Here is a 20998-nt window from a genome sequence, read left to right as displayed (position 1 = left end):
CACGAGGTTTGCATGACATTCCTCCTAGCTATATATTGCATTAACAATCTTTTTTCAAACTTTAATATTTCACATCTGTCACGTGTTTACACACTTCTTATTTACCAAGTACTCTCATGGAACAAATGACCAGAAGGTCTAAATATTTCACAGACATTCAGGAATTAATGTTTCATGAATGTTTGTGAGACATTCAGGATCTTTATTATTATTATTCCTTGTGTAGCTTTCAGATCAGGCATTCAGGTAAGATCAATTTTCAGTTTATGGAGTCAAAATCACGACCAAAAATAATATTATGTCCACTAAAGGTCATTTTGAAAATTGTAGTCACCATTAAATCCTTGGTCAAAATGCAGATATAGAACATTCTTTATCTTCTAACCATTTCTGGAAGTCCTAGAGACTGGTTTTATAACAAAAAATCTAGCCACCAAATTTAGTTTATTAAATATTGCTATAAACCTACCTCACCTTCTGCCCTCACCAACTCAAGCTATTTTGCCCTGATGTGTTGTTTATAAACCCAAGTTTCTAACCACTCACCTTTTTGTTGTTGTTGCTGTTTGTTTTTTACCTTTCAGAGCTTGTGTTAAGGTGAGGTGACTTTTCTACTTCCTCCAAAACACCAGTGGCTACAAAGTACTACAGTGCTCTAGACTAACAGATTTATATTCTTTGAAATTAATTACTCCATTATCCTATGTAACACAAATCATCTTACTCCATGGTATGGAGTTTTGTGTCAAATTGGTTCAGTTCTATCCTAGACTGGTGCGTACTCTGGTTCTGAGCAAAATAACTGGTATTTTGCTCCAGTCGTTAACAGCTTACAGTGATGAAACTCTCACCGTTAGGCTATTCACAATAGTTCTTCAAACTTTTTCTGTGTTTTCTTTCTTGATGAAGGCAATTTAAAAAGCAGCCTGTCTTTCAGCCATTTTTGAATATTTAAATTCTTCACACCTTTTCATTTATTAATAGACATATTTTCTTCTTTACGCCTCTGCTGCCTCTTCCTTATAGAAATGAGAATTCCTTTCAGCATTCCCTTGTGGCACATCCAGCTAGAAAAATTATTTTCTCCTCTTTACTTTACTTTACTCCTCTTTACTTTAGATTCAAGTATCGTGTACTGCTGCATGAATCAAATTGGCATTTCCAAGTCAGTGCAAAATTTCTGTGCTGTTACTGTTGAAACATTATTATGCTACTGGTAGCTAAAATAATTCCTATTGCTTTAAAAGCATGTAGCTGAGAGGCGGTGCCTAGGTGTCTCCTGTTGAATCCTGAGCAAGCAGAGTTTCATTTGTCCTTCTTTTGAAGCCACCACTATGTAGCTCAGCTCAGCATATGAACTTCTGCCCTCCAAGCTAAGTGATAATTGTTCTGTTCAAGCTCTACACCAAGCATGCTACAAAAGAAACACTGATGTACTAGTACCCTGGCAACTACCTTACCCCGTTGACAGTCAACCCAGATACCAGTCCTGGTCAAGTCCAGTTACTCAGCATCAGAATCTGAACTGAAAGCTCTTTGGGAATTTACAAAGGAAAACACAAGGGAAATGTTTGATCTATCCATTGACAACCTAATTAGTAGCTCTTTTTCTCATAGTGATGGATCATGAAGATAGTTTATTGTGCCTTGATAGATGAGCTATGAGGATCTTGGAAAGATGACAATAATTTTATTTTCTGCCATTAATGAGCAGATTATGGAGAGAATACATTCCATTTGGGTGTTCATCAAACTAAATCACAGTCTAAACTGATGTCTGGGATTGTTCAGCCTGCAGAAGAGAAGGCTCAGGGGATCTCATCAGTGTCTATAAATACTTGAAAGGAGGGTGCAAAGAGGACAGAGACAGGCTCTTCTCAGTGGTGCTCAGTGACAAGACAAGAAGCAATGAACACATGCTGGAACACAAGAAGTTCCATCTAAACATCAGGAAGCACTTCCATACTGTGAATGTGACACAGCACTGGAATAGCTTGCCTAGAGAGGTGGTAAAATCTCCTTCCTTGGGGATCGTCAAAAGCCATTTGGACATGGCCCTGGGCAACCTGCTGTAGGTGTTCCTCCTTGAGCAGGAGCTTGGACCAGATGACCTCCAGAGCTCCCTTCCAACCTCAACCATTCTGGGATTCAGTGATTTTGTGACAGTGGTCTTGTCGGTGACCCTTTGTTATTTCCAGTGTCCTGGCAGCCTTGCAGAACTTCATTAGGTTGGCTTTTAGATCTATTCTGAAAAAGTTTGGCCTAACTTGAAATGTCTTCATATTCTGAGAGAGTCAGGGGACTCGTGAGCAATGCATAACATTTCCTGAGTTTGAGCACACATGGCTAGTACACTAAAGAAGAAAAATGTGAATTTGGTGTGTTGACCATAGAATTGCTGAGGCTTAATGATCTCTCTCATGTGTTATATAGCTAGCTGCAAGACAGCAGTTGCAATCAATTGGATGGTTCTTGGAAACATAAAAGACATTCAATACTTGTTGTCTTTTGATGGAAGGAATTTGCCAACTGTATTAGAAAGTTAATATCAACTTTTTAAAATGAATGGCTCTGTTGCTTGTTGGTCTTGAACTTTCTTCTGATTTGTAGACTGTGTCTACTGCAGTAAAATAAAATATACACGATCAAGAGACTAGATGGACTCAGTCTTCTAGGGATATATTTATAAACTACACAGAACTTCCACAGCTGTTGACAAAAGCTTCTCATCTCTTGGGGAGAACACTTTCTACCTTCGTTATCTTATCTAGCAACAGACTGATGGCCAGACTAACCATAATTCGTTTAGAAATCAGGCTGTTCTATATTCTGGTTCTCACTTTGATTCACCACCCTTTTCTGTAGCGTGAGTCTGATCCAGTACTTCACTACATCTGTAGGGAACTGAACTACCATCTTCACAATGGTTTTGCTGATCATTACCATCGGAGAATCTCCTTGCCGTGCATGACAAAATGTGACTCTCATACCCAAATCATACCTCTCCCCTGACCATTTGAAAGCTTAGTCACTTGTACTGAGGCAAAATCAAACTTGGCAAACACAAATAGGTTCAAGCTGTGAATCGATTAGTATCCTCACCTGGCTCCATGTTTTTACCACTAAACACACACCAACTTCCAGACTGCCACAAAGATGCAGTCTCCATCACTAACCAGTCATCATTGCCATGAAGTCTGGGATGCTGCATGGAAAATGGATTCACAGAGTGATTCTTTACAAGACAGGGAAAGACGGAGGTCTACAGCCCACCTTAAGGACAGAAGCCACATGCATGCAAAAGCTTCCTAAGGTCTCATCCAGACACCCAGAGATTGGCATATATGGAAAATAAGCTCTGAAGTTGGAAAAAAATCGTAATTCTTTTGGGGGCAGCAGCAGACAACAGTTGGTGTAAGCCATTTGTATACAATGAAGTGAACCTAGCTGGTTTAGGATGCATGTACTTGCGATTACTGGCTTAGGATGCAAATACTTACAATTACTGAAAGTCTGTAGTAGTGAGTTAGCCAGCAGTTTCTTCCTGTTCACCTGCATTTCTTTCTTCTGTCATCTTTCACAAGAGATGGCCTGACATTATCAAGCTGATAGGTGTATAACCTCTTTCACACAAAAGTGTGATTTATGAGTAAATGAGAAGCTGACATACAGTGCATTAATCATTTTTTAATAGACTGAGTGAAAATACACTTCTGAAAAGCAGGGTGAGTTACGTTGGTAGCATTTCCTGATATGTCCGCAAGAAATAATACACTGTAAAATTGCAGTGTACAGCAAGATGAATCTAAGCATTCTGGAATTCATTAGTTTTATCAAAGATTTAAATTCAGTTAACCCCAAGTACTGAGCATTTTCAGAACCTTTTTCTGAAGACAGTACAGATAAGAGAGAAATATTTTCATTTGGGGGAGTGGAACAGATGGTATTCTTCTAATGGGGTGTTATACAGCAGTGGTAAGAAAGTACCTGAGCCTTTTGGTTACAGAAGGTTACAGCATCCATGGTTTCCACTTCAGATTAGATTGACTTCTTATAGTTATATGCAGATACCAATGCAGCTTTATTCTGAACTTTTGTATTTTTGATGCTCTGTTTTTCACGGTGTCAAGAATTTGTGGTGAGATATGTAAGTATAACTGCAATTTCTGTAGTTGAAAAAGCTAGTTCTGTGACCCTATGGGCATTGGACATTAAATACATGTTTCTAAGTGACATTTTAACATAATTTGCTGTATCGTGCAATTTAAGAAAATGACACAAAAAGATAAAATTTCTTGTGAGCTTGGCTTAATCATTTTTCTCATCCAAATACAAAAATTAGATAATTAATTAATGTTAGGAGTACTTTCACCTTTGTGAGTGATTAATTCCCACCACTGGACAGAGATTGGTAGATTATCATAATACGTATGTTCTTTATAGTGTATAATATAGATGTATATATAATTGAATGCTAGCTATTTTCTAGCAATAGACTATTTCTTTGCACAGTGGTAGCAAAAAAATGGTATGGTTGCTCTTTGAAGGAAAAAAAAAAAATCAGAAACACATACAGCAATAAATATTTCCGTTTCAGAATCTTTTGAGGAAATACCAGAGAAGAAGAAAATAAGATCTCAGAGGTCTTTCTCTACTCTCATGTGTTATCAGCCTGACACGATTATACTGCTGGGTCTTGTCACTCATAGTGCTTTTTCAATCTTGGCTTCTATTTCTGGAATGCACTTTTAACAGTACAACTTCCAAAGCAAAACAGTTTGCCATGAAGGATTTCAGCAGGGCTGATAGATTAGATACCTACCAGTAACATAGAGATTGCACACTTGGAAAAGAAATCCATGTTATCAGTTTGAACCAGATCTTTTTCTTTGTGTAAAAGCATTGCTAGGACCTTGGCAGTACATAGTGTCAGCAAAGTACTTTCAAATGGGATATTAGTACTGACATCCCCTATTTTTTGTTATTTGTTAGAGAACATTACAAGAATAAGATTCTTAAAATACAATCTGTTTCAGGACCATCTGTCCAATCTCTTTTGAATGTCTGCTACATAAATTGTGTGCTGGAATATATAATCAAAATCAAGCAAAATGAAAACAGTTGCTTTTTAGTTCACACATTTTATTGTGTTGGCTATTACCATAGGTGAAGGAAGCAAAATACAACTCAGTGAATATTTTCCCTGGTTTTGGTATAGCTGTTTTCTGAAAATATGCTGATGTTGATGTGGAAAGTGTAAGATCTTCAGATTCATCCAAAATAATCTGCCTGGAGTGTTTTACATGATCTCCCATAACATGCTAGAATAATTAGTTTTTTTGTTTTATCAATTAGGAGAGAGTTTAAGCACTGATATTTTAAATTACTGTTTTAAAAACCTGCCTAAAAGAAAACATACATGTAAATTGAATGTTTAAGAATACATCTGAACGATTTGGGAAACCATCTTAACTAATGTTTTGTACCTCTTCAATAAAGTAAGGGAGAGAAAGTAGCCAGTGCTTTTAGCCCTATGTGAAATTAAGCTTTAAACAGAGGAAGAGAACCTCCATGCAAAGAGACATGAGTAAAAACAAAAGCTCGACATGGGTCAGCAGTGTGCACTTGCAGCCAATAGGGCCAACTGCATCCTGGGCTACATCAGCAAAGCAGTGAGCAGAGGGTCGAGGGAGGTGATTGTCCCCCTCTCCTCTGCCCTCGTGAGGCCCCACTTGAAGTGCTGCATCCAGTTCTGGGGTTCCCAGCACAAGAAGGACAGAGACCTGTTAGAGTGGTCCAGAGGAGGACAACAAAGATGATCAGAGGGCTGGGATTTTCTCTGCACAACGTGTACAGCACTCCCTGGGAATTCTGCAGCTAGAAAGTCCTGCTCAAAACTTGGAGGTTACGTATATCAATCTCCTAAGTTAGCTGAGGTAAAGTTAACCCATGCATGGAAGGAGGAGTTTTAAAGTAGAAAAAATGTAAAATGACTTCTCACAGAGAAGAAAGTAATCTAAAAGCTAAGTTTCATAGAAATAGAAAAATGATACCTAGGAGAACTGGCATATATTGTGTACAAAGTGCCATGTCTATGTGGTAAAATGAATGGATGGATCTCTTCTCGAGTTGTCCTATCACTGGAATCAGGCTGAGCAAGTGCTTAACTCCTTAGAAAAATCAGTAGATCTCTCCTGTTTAGTTCCATAAACACCAATTTAGAAGCCACATTAGTCTTCACAATCAGGTTGTAAAATCTTCAATTTCATTAGATAGTAATTTTTAAATCCTAAATCACAGAATTATTATAATTTGGTTTTATGTTACCTCATAAGAAATGTAATGAATTTTTATATTCCCACTGTATTATTTGAATTCCTCACTGGCTTCCTATCTGTTTCTCCCAGAGAGCTACCTGCAATATGAAAAATAATAAATTTATTTATCTTGTTAACCTTCTTTCAGATTTCCAGGCTTTTGGTCTGAAGAAAGGAATGTTCTTCAATCCAGATCCTTACTTGAAGATTTCCATCCAGCCTGGAAAACATAGCATCTTTCCAGCGCTTCCTCATCATGGACAGGAGAAAAGATCGAAGATCATTTGTAATACAGTTAACCCGATCTGGCAAGGAGAGGTAAGTAGTTGAGCTGAAATTTGTTCAGTTGAGCTGAAACTTATCTTAAAACATGGCAATTACTCTAGCAATGGAAGGTTTTGGTGTTTTTTGTTTTTTGTTTTTTGTTTTTTTTCCAAACCCTTTCTTGGCTAAATAGTTTCGTGACTATTTCATGACTTCATATCTTAACACAAAAGGCTTAAATAGTAAAACTTTCAGGATGGATTGTACTTTGTGAATGTAGTTTATGAAGTTAATTATTGAAGGTAAGCCTAACTGAGAATTGAAAAATAAATTTGGGTAGTGTGAAAGGCTGCTGGTAAATTCTTGTAGTACTCTTACACTGAGATGAGACATTATATAAAATAGAGTAAATATAGCATGCAAATAAAAAGAATCTATGTGATTGAAAAACATTAGCAGTAATATAAATTAAAGTCAGCTTTGGCACATTTGCTCATCACCTTGAAGAAATGCTCTCTAGTCTGCTGCTCCTTGTTGGAAGGGCTTAGTGGGTGTTAATGAGATCTCAGAGTTCAATTGCTGCCTGCTGTTTTTAAATTACACCCAAAACGGAAACAGACAGGAAAGAATGAGGAATCTCTCTAAAATTAAAGGAGCCTGACATAAAGGGTGTGATTTACTGATGTTCCCTGTCAGACCAATATTTTCACTGCAGGAAAGAGTAAAAGAAAATAAATAGATTAAATAGATCTATTCAAAATAAAATGCAAATTGCAAAGTAGTTTAGGGACAATTAGGTCAAACTGCATAAGAATGAAAATTTTAGTAAAGAAGACGGAAGAAATGTCACTGAATACTCCTACTTTGAGGAGGATGGTCAAGAAATTAGATATCACATCAGGTTATGCAACAGGTGAGCCTTTGTTGGGGGAAGGTTTGACACCTCAAAACTCATCTGAGAAAAATGCCTTCTAACAGAACTCACTTTAGTGGAAGGCCCTGTCAGGAGGCATCCACCAAGCCATAACGTCTTTCTTGCTCCAAGCATCAGACATATCTGGCTGAGGGGCCCCAGGTCAAGCCGAGGAGCTGGAACTGACATGGAGGATCAGAGAGCTGGCAGAAAGTAAAGTGCTTAGGACGCAGGCCTAGATGCGGGCAGGCGTGAAGAGGAATGCTGCTGTATGTGTGCCACACCGTGCATGGGATTTGTGGGAGTTTGCAGAGAGCATGGATGACAGGAGTTGATGCTCAAAGGAGGACTCAGGATGTGGCTGTGGTCCCACTGTTCTCTGTCTGCCAGAGTTACCTGCTGAGGTGGCACACAAGCTGTCCATATTAAAAGAGGGATGTAGCAGCTGTGCTGGAGGCTGAAAGCCAGCATTTTGGAAGCAGTCAGTACTGCTTGGAAGACTTCTCTTGACAAAGACAACCAATGTAATTTTCTCTCAATTCAAGGTCTTTTTGCACTGCTGCAGGATACAATAACCCCAGAGTAAGGATGTGGCCCTGATGAGGTGTCAAGGGTCTCTTCTCCTCAGGGCATAAAATATGGCTGAGTTTGTGGGCTGACATTTCTTTTCCAGCAGAGTATTTCCTTTGGCTGATGTGGAGATGTTCAACTGCATGTACTTGGGCTGCAGTTTCTACACATCTGCTGTTCTGAAGTCTTTGTTATTGAAAATACATCGGCTTCTCTGGCACAGAAGTTCCTAGGCTCCTTCAACTTTATGTTTTTTATGGGGAAAGGAGAGAAGGAGGACTACAAACTATTGCTGAATTGTGGTGATAGCCATTCTTCCATCCTCCCTTTTCACTGATGGATGTGAATACCTGAAATTAATAATATTGAGAAAATCATAGCCATTTTATTAAATCAATCAGTCACTAGTTGTTATTCCACAAATCTGTTTCAGGCAATGTATTGTTTCAGAAGGGTGGTTCTTCCTTAAGGTTCTCTGTCACAGTCCGTATAAATAGAAGACAAGTTTTTTTATTATTATTTTGTTTTGGTTTTACAGTTGAATGACATATTTAATTTATTTTGTCTGCTAACTTGAAAAAGTCTGGAATGGAGAAATTAAAACTGTAGAAGTAACTGCAAGCTGGTATCTTTGTGTTCTTGATTACCCTTGAGTAAATTCAGTAGAGAAGTGTTGCCTTAATTCTGTAGGATTTCACCATCAAAATAAAATCCTAAAGACTAAGAGAAGATGATCCATTTGCTTATATTAATTCATTCTGATTTTCCCCCTCATATACCTAGCAGGCTGTTCTATTTGCAGAGTAACCACTTGCATTATAAGAAAACTCTAGGAGCACCATGATACCTCTGGCAATTTTTCATGTGTCATGCAATACTGATGATCTCCTTCATTTCACAGGCTATTCAAATCCTGTTCAGCACAAGTTACTGTGAATTAAAGCTGTTCTTCCATTGCTCTGTTTAGTTGTGCTTTAGACAAGAGGACTTAAAAAAAAATGAAGTTTCTTACTAAGTGATAAGAGATACATTTGATGTTTTGGTGCTTGTAGCAGGGCTCAAAAAAAAGAACACTCACTGAGAATTATTCGGTGAGGTTAAAGACCATTCAGGCAGGTTAAAGACCATGTGGTATCTTACAGTGGTTGAGAGGGTCCTTCTGTGATGTTTCTGTATGTTTTTACATACTCACAGAAGCATAACATCAGGTTCTGCTAAGCCAAAGTGTTGAATATTGCAGTGTGCAATGATGACAACTGGTAAGTACTTTGGGGGAGATCTAGACTAGTTACTGATGGTGCCTGAACCTCTACACAGTCCAGGAGGAGAAGTAGGCCACTGCAGGAAATAAAAACAAGTTCTCCTCAGATGGGGAACTTACTGCTGATTTATGGTTAATGGATCAGGTTCTTTTCATATTCCTTGCTCTACTTTCAATCTGGTGCATTCTTCAGCAACATCTGTACTGTTAAACAAAATAGACGAGGTCCTGGAAACCAGGTGATGCTGGACAGCTTGAATCTATGTGGTAAACTCTGCTGTCATCTGAAACATGTCAGCAGCATCCAAATGACTTGTTTGGAATGTAGTGACCCCATGCCACTCCTGACATTGGTTGACACTCTTCAGAACGATTGCCAATGACTGGCAAAGGAAATCTGTGGGGGGGGGGGAAAGTTATTTTCCCAAATCTTCTGTTTATCTGGTAGAGTTGGGGAAGTTGACCATCTTTCTTCTAATACTGATGTTAGAAGAATAAGAACATTTTACTTGTCAACCAGTACAAAGTGATAGACAGTTCAGGCAAGCAGTACAGATTGTTGGAGGTCATAAGCAACAGAGTAAACTGGTTTAAGAAGTAGTTCACATACTTCAAGCTGAGTGGCAAGTTCTGTCAATACATTTGTAGATAAAGTACTTTAACCCCTCTGGACTTTCCCTAAGACCTATTTATGGCATTTCTTAACTGTGGCAGTTTGTTTGAACTAGCTGCTTCTTTAGATTTTGTTATTTACTAGTGAGTATATAGAGAGCCTCAAGGAATGGGCAGTGAGATGGCTATAAAAGTTGGCTGCTGCAACTATCCGTATATTTAAGGAAGTATTATCTGTTAAATGACACAGTGAATTTCAACTCCTATAATCCTAGTTATGGAAGAGCAGATTGCCTTGAAGTAGGAGCCCAGTATGAGGATACAAACCAACTCAACTCCCTGCAGCTTCACTCTTTGTTTCTTTGTTTCTTTCCCTCAGCCTTTACAAATATTGTTAATGTTTTGGGTGGCCACTTTATCACTCTGAATATAGCTGCATTTCACTGGTGAATTAATTGATGTGTGTAAGCAGAGGTGTTCAGCACTCTGTTGCCAGATCGCTTAACAAATAGTAGTTAATGTGTCACATCTGATAAACAGAATTACAGTATTTACACATGTATAACTTATACTCTCTGCACCTCAGATAACCTACAACCTTTCAAAAATACTGCACTTGAATAAGTTGTCATGAAGCCTGTCTCTTCAGATGTTGCCAACACACAATCAGAAGACACAAACAGGAGCTCGAAGGCCAGGGGGTGGTGGTTTGGGGAGAGAAAGTTTCTATACAGGCACCAGTGATAGGGTTTGGATGCTGGTTGCAAGACTGCCAAGATTATATGAGTGCAGTTGGTTCTCTGAGTGATGTTTTGGAGCTCCTTTTCTTATGATGCAGGTTTATAACTCAGCCACTGGTTTTATGATCATAAATGCTGGGCTAGTGTATGATGGATCACCCAGCAGTACTGGGACTGAAAAGGCACTTTGTCAAAGTAGCCAGAGCATGCAATATGGGGTTTATGTTAGCTCTGTGCTTCTCTTGAGGCTTTATGTTGGCCATATGATGATGTAGAACAAACCTAGAGTGGCGCAAGCAGGGGATACTTGACCAAAGATTAACATTTCCAGTAAAACCATTCAAGATACTTTAACTCTCTTTGAATCAACAGTATGAATTTAAACTGGATGCAGGTTGTATTTGATCTGATTTTGATCCAATATTAAGAGCACTGGATGTTGACAGTCCTACCATCCTCACAGAATTAATGCACAATTTCATGAAAAGTCCAAAAATGTAAAGAGCAAGAGGAATATCACACTGATTGAACTTTTTTTTTTATTTGAATTGTTTTGCTTAGATAACCTTTCTCTCCCTTCTACTGGCAAATACAAAATAATCTGCTGCAGAAACAGGCAAACCTTTACACGTAACTGTAAGTCCACCATATATGTAGTGAAATACAGATCCTGATTTCGGTAAGAGTTTTGCCAAAGGGCCTGAGTCAAGCCTTGTGAGTGGTAGCTTCAGCATATGACATTCTGACACACATGGCCATTTGGGTCAAACCATATTTGTTTTACAATTTGTGTAAGATTGTTTTTAATATCCCGTGACGACTGGCAAAAGCCCAAGACATCTTCAGTTCCTTCAGGAATGGGTTAAAGAGTGAAAAAAATATCTAGCTTATTTTAATATGTCATTCTTCTAGAAACACATTTTTATTGCAACTTCCGCACTTAGAATACTAGCAATCTTGCTGGCCTTGAATTTTAGTACTCAAAAGAGTCCTAAAATATTTCCAGTCTGTTCTGTACTCATAAACTTGTACACAACATATGAGAGACAAAGAAAAATTCTAACTCTTAAAGCACTGTTTATACTTGATTTCTTCCAGGAGTTGTTCTGAATTTAACTGCTGAATCCCAAGGCAAAGACTCTCTAGGAGTATTTGTAGGGATGTCCCAGCCTTCAGCAACCATGGGGCTCTGTGTCCTAAGTTAGTGACACTGCAATATTTTCTGTTGTTATTGAGGACTACCATAATAAGTTTAAGAAACTGGAATTCCCCACAAGCTTATCTAGTTGCTCACGTAAGTAGTGTTGTATGGGACAGTAGTGACGTACAGGAGATTTTTGAATGGGGAGCAGAATCGTACAGATGGAGAGTGGTGAGTGCGTTAAGGATGTAATTGTTTCAGTAGAGTATATGAAATGAAAAGCCCACTAATGAAATATTCAGCTGAAAGACTAAATCTGTCTTCATCCATCAAAAGTAATTTACAGCCTTTTAAGATTTACTTCTTCTTATATTGTCCCTGTGACATGATGGGTATCACAAATAAATTCTGTTTAATTGTATCACTTATTCAACTCCAAATCAAGAGCCTAATTCTTCCTGTCACCAATGTATTAATTTACCTACCTTTCACCAGTTATTATACTGACTGTTCTTAGGATTTGACTTGCACTTAACTTGACTAATCAGTGCTAGTGGACCTACTCAGTTCATGTCAACAGCTTCCTTAATAATGTTATTGAGAGCTCATCGCTATGATCTATCCATATTCAGGGATGCAAATAATGTTGTTAAAAATAAAACATGAGAATTAATCATCATCATCATTAGTTAGCTTTCTATGAAAACTGTTCTTGGACTCTGGAAATGTTTTTATTATCTTATAAATGGATACAGATGTATTCTGCCAGGTCAGTATTAGCATGTGCCTTCAGTCTTCACCTCATGTAAGTCATGCACAAAACCCCCACAAAATCTGTTTATGGTAAGAAAATGAATTATCTGTGTATGTAAAACCATCCTCGGGTTTAGAAGCCAGAAAAAAAAAAAAAAAAAATCTTGGCACTAAGAAGCAGCTTGCTATCTGAACCTCCCTTTACTACAATGTTTTCAGATCTTGCTCCAAGATAACAGTAGTGGTATAAATTCAGATCTGTGTTTATGTCATTGGGATCGTTTGAGAGAATGGATGTGTCATCTGATCCTAGATAGCTTTGACTCAGATTTGCGTCTCTGTGAGAGTGAATCCACAGGGAAGAGGCAGGTGTGCAAAATCTGTGTAAATGAGTAGGAGTATCCTAATGACTTTACTGGGCAGAGCCCAAACTGATGATATTGTCTGCTTAGCCCAAGAGTTAGTATGTTGACGTGGTTCTTTCCATCATAGAATCATAGAAACACAAGGTTGGAAAGGACCTATAAGATATCTAGTCCAACCGTCCTCCTATCACCAATACTACCCACTAAGCTACTAAATCATAACTCATAGCACCTTGTCCAAGGGCTTCTTGAACACTGCTGAGTTCAGGCTTTTAACTCTCAGGGTTTTCCAGTCTGGGAGCAGTCTTCCAGGACAAATCACAGGAGCAGCTAGTTGCCCACCTCATCCTTCTAGTGGTACTCCTCACTGTGAAGGGGTCCTGAGCTCCATTCATTTATATCTAACCTATGAACAGGAGCAGTCTCATCTTTGGCTGTTAAGGATCACACAAGGAGACAACTGATACACCACATGGATGGTATGGGGTCTGACACCTTTTAGGGCCAGGCACCCAGTGAGAAACAAGCTGTTCCTAAGGGTAATTTCTCGGCAGTTTAGATGAGGCAATCTGCCATCTCCTCTGTGGAGTGTGCAGTGTCCTGTGTCATCTGAAGTTCTAAGAGTCATTTCATACCATGTGATGGTTGGTGTGATATGCAAGGTAATGTGTTGTGGCTGATGTAGTATTGTAGGTAGTTACTGGTTTGGGCTAATAAGAATAAAGATTTAATTTCTTGTTGGTTACCCATCTATCCACTGACCACTGCACAGCAACTATAAACGTTGGATCCCATGATATCTTAAGAGTTCCCCCCCACACACACATTTTCACAGTGCATTTTACTTGAGTTTTTATAAGGGGATTAAGTGAAAATGTATTCTAGCTATCACTAAAATTTTATGTAGATTGTCCTTCCCAGGTGTCCTGTTTTCTGCAGATATCCAAATAAATATATAAATGAACATTGGACAAAGTCTTTTCCTTGGGGGAGACTTTAGTGTTGAAACTAACTGATTTGGTAGGTGAGTTGAAAACTTGAAAGCGATGTCTTCCTTTAAATGTGTTTGTAATAAAGTACAAAGAAAGCCACAGACAAAGTCATAAACGAAATCCATTAAGTCATTTTAAAGTTTGGTTGGCCTCTGGACAGCTGGAGAATCTAAACTTTTCAAAAAAGCTAAGTCAGAACATCAGTATTTAAAAAATGGCAGAAATTAGATTTTCATTTTGTTATTTGTGGAAAAAGCCTGTTTATGTAAACTTGAGTATGCTATTTTACAGTTAGTCTCCATGTAAACGTTCGTGCCTTTGGATTCCAGTAGGTTGCATGAATTTCTTGTCCAGTTTTGCAGAGTTTGCACTAGCAGTTGTGATTCAAGGAACTCAACCTTTTTTTGTTTTGATCGTTTTGTAAAAAGTGTAGCATGAGTTGGAGTTCCCACAGGCACCTACTCTTGCAGGAAAACAGGTTTCTGCCCTTTCATACCTCATAATGATGCTTAGTAGCATCTTTACACCTGACCCTCTATAAATCTCCAACTTCCAGCACAAGCCACAAGGCCTATAAACACTATCCATCCTCCTAAAAAGAATCTGTATGATTTTTTCTTAACTTTCATAGATACACACTCAGTAAGGGCATGGTGAGTTATTAAAGCAAAGGAAGAGTATTTGAGAAATAGTAACCACAAACAAAATCATTTTTAGGTTCTGTATCTGGTTTGTTTTAATAAAGCATTATGAGTTTTCTACTCCTAATGATGATATTTGTTACAGAGTAGTTGAAAGTTGTAGATACATAGGACTTATCTTTGATGAAAATTAAATAAATTTGCATATGTAATACACTATCCTGCTGAGGAAAAAAGCTGAAAAAATGAGAAAATTCTGCAAAAAGTTTAATTTGCTTTGGGAAGGCTGAAATTTGGTTGCTGGGAAAAGTAAGATCCATTGGTATTTTCTAATTGTTTTGCATGTTTATAATTTGGCTTTATCATGTTGCCAGCGATTGTGAAAATCCTTCCAATAACATCATTGAGGACAACAAGAGCTAGGTTCTTCTTTGTATTAAAAATAATCTAAAAATAGACTGCTCAAGCTTCTCAGACTGCTCAGCTTTCAACTCACAACACAAATTCTGACAAAAGACATTTTTTATTTAAAAATTTAAAAAGCTATTTTTTTAAGCATCCCTTCTGGGAGCTGAATGTTATGCCCATAATCTGTCTCTAGACAATGACTGTGGATCTAATCTTGATGCAGTAGTGAGTACAGCAATATCTGACATGGCTCCACAGATTATATGGGGAAGAATTCTCCTCATTTGTCTTTGCCCACAGTCCCTTGGCTCTAGTGGCTCTGACCAGAAATAAGAATTTCAAAAGACAGAAGTGTTTTTCCTGGATGACACAAATCAAGTAGTGATGATTGACAGAGGAGATGTTGGGAATAGGGCTTGTCAGGGGCTGGTACAGATGTAATATACATGTCATGAGGTTTCACTGAGTAAACTGATTTCCACTGTTACTGCAAGAGGTTATCATTTTCTGCCATCCTATGAGACTGTTTCAAAGTCTTCATTAACATCAACCATTTTCCTCCCTGTTACTTCATGTGCTTTGAACCAGACCTCATTGTTTGAAATCCACTACCCAAAATATCATCATATATACCACTGAGTGAGGAGGATAATCCAGTTTTCTTTTCATAGCTGGTACAAAAATACATATTCACACAATCACGTAATGGTTTAAGTCAGGAAGTCATCTGGTCTAACCCCTCTGCTTAAGCAGACACCTAAAGAAGGTTGACCAGGACCCTGTCCAGATGGTTTTTATATATTTCCAAGGAGGAAGACTCCATAACCTCTCTGGGCAACCTGTGCCATTGCTTGGTCAACTAAAAATTATTTCCTGACATTCAGAGGGAACCCGAAGTGTTTTAGTTTGTTCCCATTTCCTCTTGTCTAGTCACTGGGCACCACTGAAAGGAATCTGGCTCCATCTTCTTTGCACTGTCTCTTCAGGTATTTATATACATTGATGAGATCCCCCTAAGCCTTCTCTTCTCCAGGCTGAATAGTCTCAGCTCTCTGTCTTTCATCATAGGAGAGATGCTTGAATCTCTTAATCTCTGTGGCCCTTTGTAAGACTTTCTCCAGTATCTCCATGTCTCTCTGGTACTGAGAAGCTCAGAACTGGACACCCCAAGAGAGTCCCCATGAGTGGCCTCGTCGATGCTGAGGGGAAGGATCACCTCCCTTGACATGCTGAGGCCACCCAACATGGTGCCAGGGGTTGCATGCACATGGTGCCAGGTGCTGAACTTCATGAGGCTCCTGTCAGCCCATTTCTCCATCCTATCAAGGATGGTACTCTGGACGGCAGCATGACCCTCTGGTGTATCCATCACTCCTCCCAGTTTTGCAAACTTGTTTCAGGTATCCTCTGCCCCTTCGTCCAGATCATTAACAAAAATGTTAAATAGGACAGGAGCAGTATTGACCCCATGGGTACTCTGCTAGTCAGTGGCCTCCACCTAAACGTTGTGACACTGATCACCACCCTCTGGGCCCAGCTGTTCAGCCAGTTTTCCGTCCATCTCACTCTCTGCCATCCAGCCCATACCTCAACATGTGAGGATCTTACAGAAGGCAGTGTCCCAAGCCTTACTGAAGTCCAGGCAGACAATATCTGCTGCTCTTCCCTGATCTACCGGGTTGGTCATTTCATCATAGAAGTTTGTCAAATTGGCCAAGTATGACTTCCTTTTGGTGAATTCATGCTGATTACTAGTGATGATTTTCTTGTCCTTCGTGTGTCTGGAAATGATTTATAGATTAATTGATCAGCCTGTAATTCTATTTCCCTTCATGAAGACAGGAATGACATTTGCTTTCCTCCAGTCCCCATGCATTTTGCCCAGTTGCTGTGATCATTCAGAGATGATCAAGAGTGATCTCACAATGATGTCTGCCAGCTCCCTCCGTACTTGTGGACATCCCATCAGGGCCCATGGGTATATGTACGCCCAGTTTGTTTAAGTATTCTCTGACCTGATCCTCTTCCACCTCGGGTGTATCTTCCTTGTTTCATCCTTTCCCCCTGGGATTCCTGAAGGCTGGTCTTCCTGGTAAAAACAGCATTCAGTACTTCAGCCGCTTACATGTCCTGTATAACGAGCTCGGTCCCCTGTTTCTTTCAGCAGTGGGCCCACATTTTAGAGAAGATCATGACATTCAGGGCTCTTTTTCTTGCAGATAAATATGATATTAAGGGCCAAGTATGGAACAGTGTAAAAACAGCCAATGTTTTGTAACTAAGGTACAGGGGTTAGCACTTATCAGAACAGAAGGTGAAGGAAGAGAGGGAAATGAGGATTTGATTTGGTTCCGCAACCAAAGAAGATGACAGTCTAATCTTTAAATGTTACAAGAACCTGTGTGTTTTCATTAATGATTGGGAATTCTTGAAAATGAATTTATCAAACCTCGGTGTTTTGCTGGGGCCCATTTTTCAAAGGGTGGGTGATCAGTGTGTTCCTCAAAACAAGCGCTCCTTAGGGATTTTCAGGGTGTATGGCCTAAGCCAGAGGCATCCACAGTCAGGGATTACCTCTAAAAAATTAAGAATTAAAATTAGATGAGAATAACAGTGGGAGCAGGTGCTTAGATAATGGAAAAGTGCATTATGGAAAAATATTACTATTTTACAAACTGTCTCCAAACCCACCTCTTCGAATTCAGTTTTGATCTCAAACTGCAATGGTTTCCAAATGGTAAATCTTTTAAGCCCGGCCACAGGACACTTCAGATCCTAAAGACTTAATTGTGTTTCCAAGACACTGCTGTTTTCAAATATCAGAACATTCTTCTAGCAGAAGTGCTTGGAAACTGTGATCATGGGCCAGGACAGTCTCATATATTCCCAAATGCAGTGTGGTTGGTAGGTGGTGAAATCAGAATACAGTTTGATTTTACAGATTATATGGAATATCACTGTATTTCTATGCCTAAGAGGCACAGCAGTCTGAGGAAAAAAATAGACATACAGACATTTCCTCTGGTTGATTCTAACACATCTTGCTCCATGTGGCCATTCTCTCTGCTCAGTTGCTGACAAATGCTCTGGAAAATGTCAATGTGTTTCTTGTGCAAGAAAGGAGCCATCAGGCTCAGTTCCACCTGATATTATGGAAACAAATGTCCATGAAGGTTTTGATTTACTTCAGAGCTGTACCACAAGACAAAATATTAGTAGCATAGGAAAGTGCAAATTATTTATCTAGGTTTTACTTTTCACTTACGGACAGTTCAGTCTCTACCTGTGTGTGTGCATGCTCTAACTCACAGAAGCTGTTTTACAGTATAATTGTCAACAACATTATAATGGAGAATTCATTAAATGATAAATTGCTGTACATCAAAATAACTTCATTGAGTTAAGTTATTTACCTTCTTCTGCTTTCCTTGTAAGTGTCATGTATTGGCAGTTACCCAAGGTTTTTAGCAGGTGAAATAGCAATAATACAACTTACTTTGATAAAGCTGCTTCCAAAGTACATGAGAAATTGATGTTCTACCCTTTGTAGGTTTTACGTTCTTTGGTAACCTGTTGCAAAGATGTAGAAAATAAGAAGAAAATAATGCTTTGCTGTTATTTGAAATGTTTTTCTCTGATTATTTGCTTTTTTTTTTTTTTTTTTTTTTTTTTCAGGACTTAATTAATAGAATATCCCACTCATGTTGGTTTCACTTGAAGCTGTTCAAACTAAGCATTGCTGGAAATTAGATCATGATCCAATAGAGCAAACAATTTAGGGCTTAACTCCAAGTCTCAATAACCCAGAGCACTGTTCTGTTGTGAAGATTGTTTTTGGCACTGGGAAAAGATAGAAAATCCTTTCATCTATCTCAATATTCACTTACTACAGAAGTCAGCTTCCAGTTTAATACTGACTTTTCAGTTAGACAAACAGCAGTCTCACAGATAGCCAGCTTTTGTGCGCCACAGCAGAGATGCCATTTTATTTTATTTTATTTTATTTTATTTTATTTTATTTTATTTTATTTTATTTTATTTTATTTTATTTTATTTTATTTTATTTTATTTTATTTTATTTTATTTTATTTTTGTCTGATTGATGATACCCTAGTAGTAGCAGGTCTGTTTGGCAGAAAGGATTCAGTGACCCATGTCACCAGCATTGTTATTCCTAAATAACAAGCTCTGCTTTCCTTATGGGGACACACCTACATCTCCAGGTGCTGTAATGCTCTTATGCTTGGAATCTGTATACATGAACTTCCTTGCACTCAAAACCTAAAATATTACCCTCCTTCCTGATTTTGCATGCACACATTCACTAAAATCTTACTGAAACATTACATGTAAGTAAAAGTAGATGTTCTTAAAACCAAATCAGCTGAGGTGGTGGTCATGTTTCAAAGCCTGCAGTGACACCTCCAGTTTTAGATGTTGCCATTCCTGTCTTCCCTAGTACCATTGGTTCTGGTGCCTGTGCCATGGCTTACCTTCTGGTTTAGCTTTGTGGAATCATATTGTGTGCTGGGTTAGGAGATTGATACAGATAAACACTAATTTCAGACTTTTTCCTACTAAGGTTGGGCAGGGATGAGAAAGAGAGGGAGAAATTTCAATATGTATCTAAATATATATCTAAAAATTGTGATCAGGTGGCCTTCCCTTCATTAGATCCATACTTCTCAATAGCTGAGGTGTGCTGCACAGCTGAATGGCCATGGGTCTGGTGGAGGGAAATGCTGACTAAACATCTCTCCAGGCTGCCAGTTCCGTTGTACTTCCATGCAGCTATTTAAAGTTTTTAGAACATGGGGAGGGGAAAGGGAAAAAAACATAATCTGTAATGATTTACATTCCCATTTAGACCAGCAATCACTGGTAGGGCAGAGTACATTAGATTCCCATAAGTGTACTGTCCTTATCGTAGACAAGCCTTGTGTAGAGTGTTTGGATTCTAATATGATATGAATAAATTAAATTCCTGCGTTCCCCAAGCCCAATTATATAATGTTACACAGTACATATAGTGTGCTTTTACCTACTTGCTTTGAGAACAAGCTTTTTTATTTTGCAGGCCTGTGTCTTGGGGGTCCAAGGACTGTGAAAAAGCCGGACAGTCCCACAGGTCAATCAGATGCTAGCAGGATTTTGTTGCCATGGCTTGGATACCAGCTTCATGTTCTGTGCTCTTCTTTTCTTGCAGCAATTCAGCTTTGTCTCCCTGCCCACGGATGTCCTGGAAATAGAAGTTAAGGACAAATTCGCAAAGAGCCGACCGATCATCAAGCGTTTCCTGGGAAAACTGTCTATGCCAGTTCAGCGCCTCTTGGAAAGACATGCCATAGGGTAATTTTGCTGCTCGTGTTACCTTGAGCTTTTTAAGGAGTGTGCTGCCATTTAAGTCCCTGATGATGTATCATTATAGTGTTACAATGATGTTGAGGGGGAGTTATCAAACTGAGAGTTGCCTGTTGAATTATGTTAATTAGAATTTATACAACTATTATCCAGCCAGTAATTTTTCTCTATAGCCTTATTCATTGCGTTTTGAAACATGAGAACTGGCATTTAAGAAAGATTTTGTGTGTCGTGACCACAAATCTGGAGAGTGCAATATTTTCAATTTAAACATTGTTTTAATGTTATCAACAGGCTATTTTCATGTTTCAGGGAATTAATGTGGGCTGAAATCTTGCCAAATCTGTTCCTCCTTCATTTAATTTCTAGACAGTGGAGATACTATAAAATATATGTGTCATGTTGTAACTAAATCTTTCTGACCCTCCCCTGCTGCCAAGGAGTAACCGGTTCAAATCAGCAGTCCTGTCCTGCTTCCCCTTTTTAAGAATGTCCTTGGAAGGTGTGTGCAGACAAAGTAACACACCAATTTGTGAAGGATGGATAGCATGTCAACAAAGCTAAAAAGTTGGCTGTAAACTCTAAGGTTTAGACCTTGAGGAGCAGGGAGAGAAAGAGTAATCTACTGAGAAGAACATAGGCAATGCAGTTCCCAAGAGG

At 38.7% G+C, this 20998-nt stretch overlaps 1 protein-coding gene across 9 annotated transcripts in view; it reads left to right on the top strand.

Moving 5' to 3' along the window:
* The window catches only part of HECW1 (HECT, C2 and WW domain containing E3 ubiquitin protein ligase 1), a 268296-nt gene that overhangs the window by 164109 nt on the left and 83189 nt on the right, over nucleotides 1-20998 (top strand). For all 9 annotated transcript variants that reach the window (XR_014316964.1, XM_082753993.1, XM_082753989.1 and 6 more), the window contains 2 exons: nucleotides 6466-6635; nucleotides 20184-20326. Coding sequence is in view for 8 of the 9 variants with exons in the window: in XM_082753993.1 (XP_082610119.1) it covers nucleotides 6466-6635; nucleotides 20184-20326 (313 nt within the window). In the remaining variant the exon portion in view is untranslated. The remainder of the gene's footprint in view (nucleotides 1-6465; nucleotides 6636-20183; nucleotides 20327-20998) is intronic.

Source organism: Aythya marila (assembly GCF_965140915.1).
Source record: "Aythya marila genome assembly, chromosome: 2".
Taxonomy (NCBI): domain Eukaryota; kingdom Metazoa; phylum Chordata; class Aves; order Anseriformes; family Anatidae; genus Aythya; species Aythya marila.
Note: the sequence above shows the minus strand (reverse complement) of the source record. Positions and strands in the feature narration are given on the sequence as shown.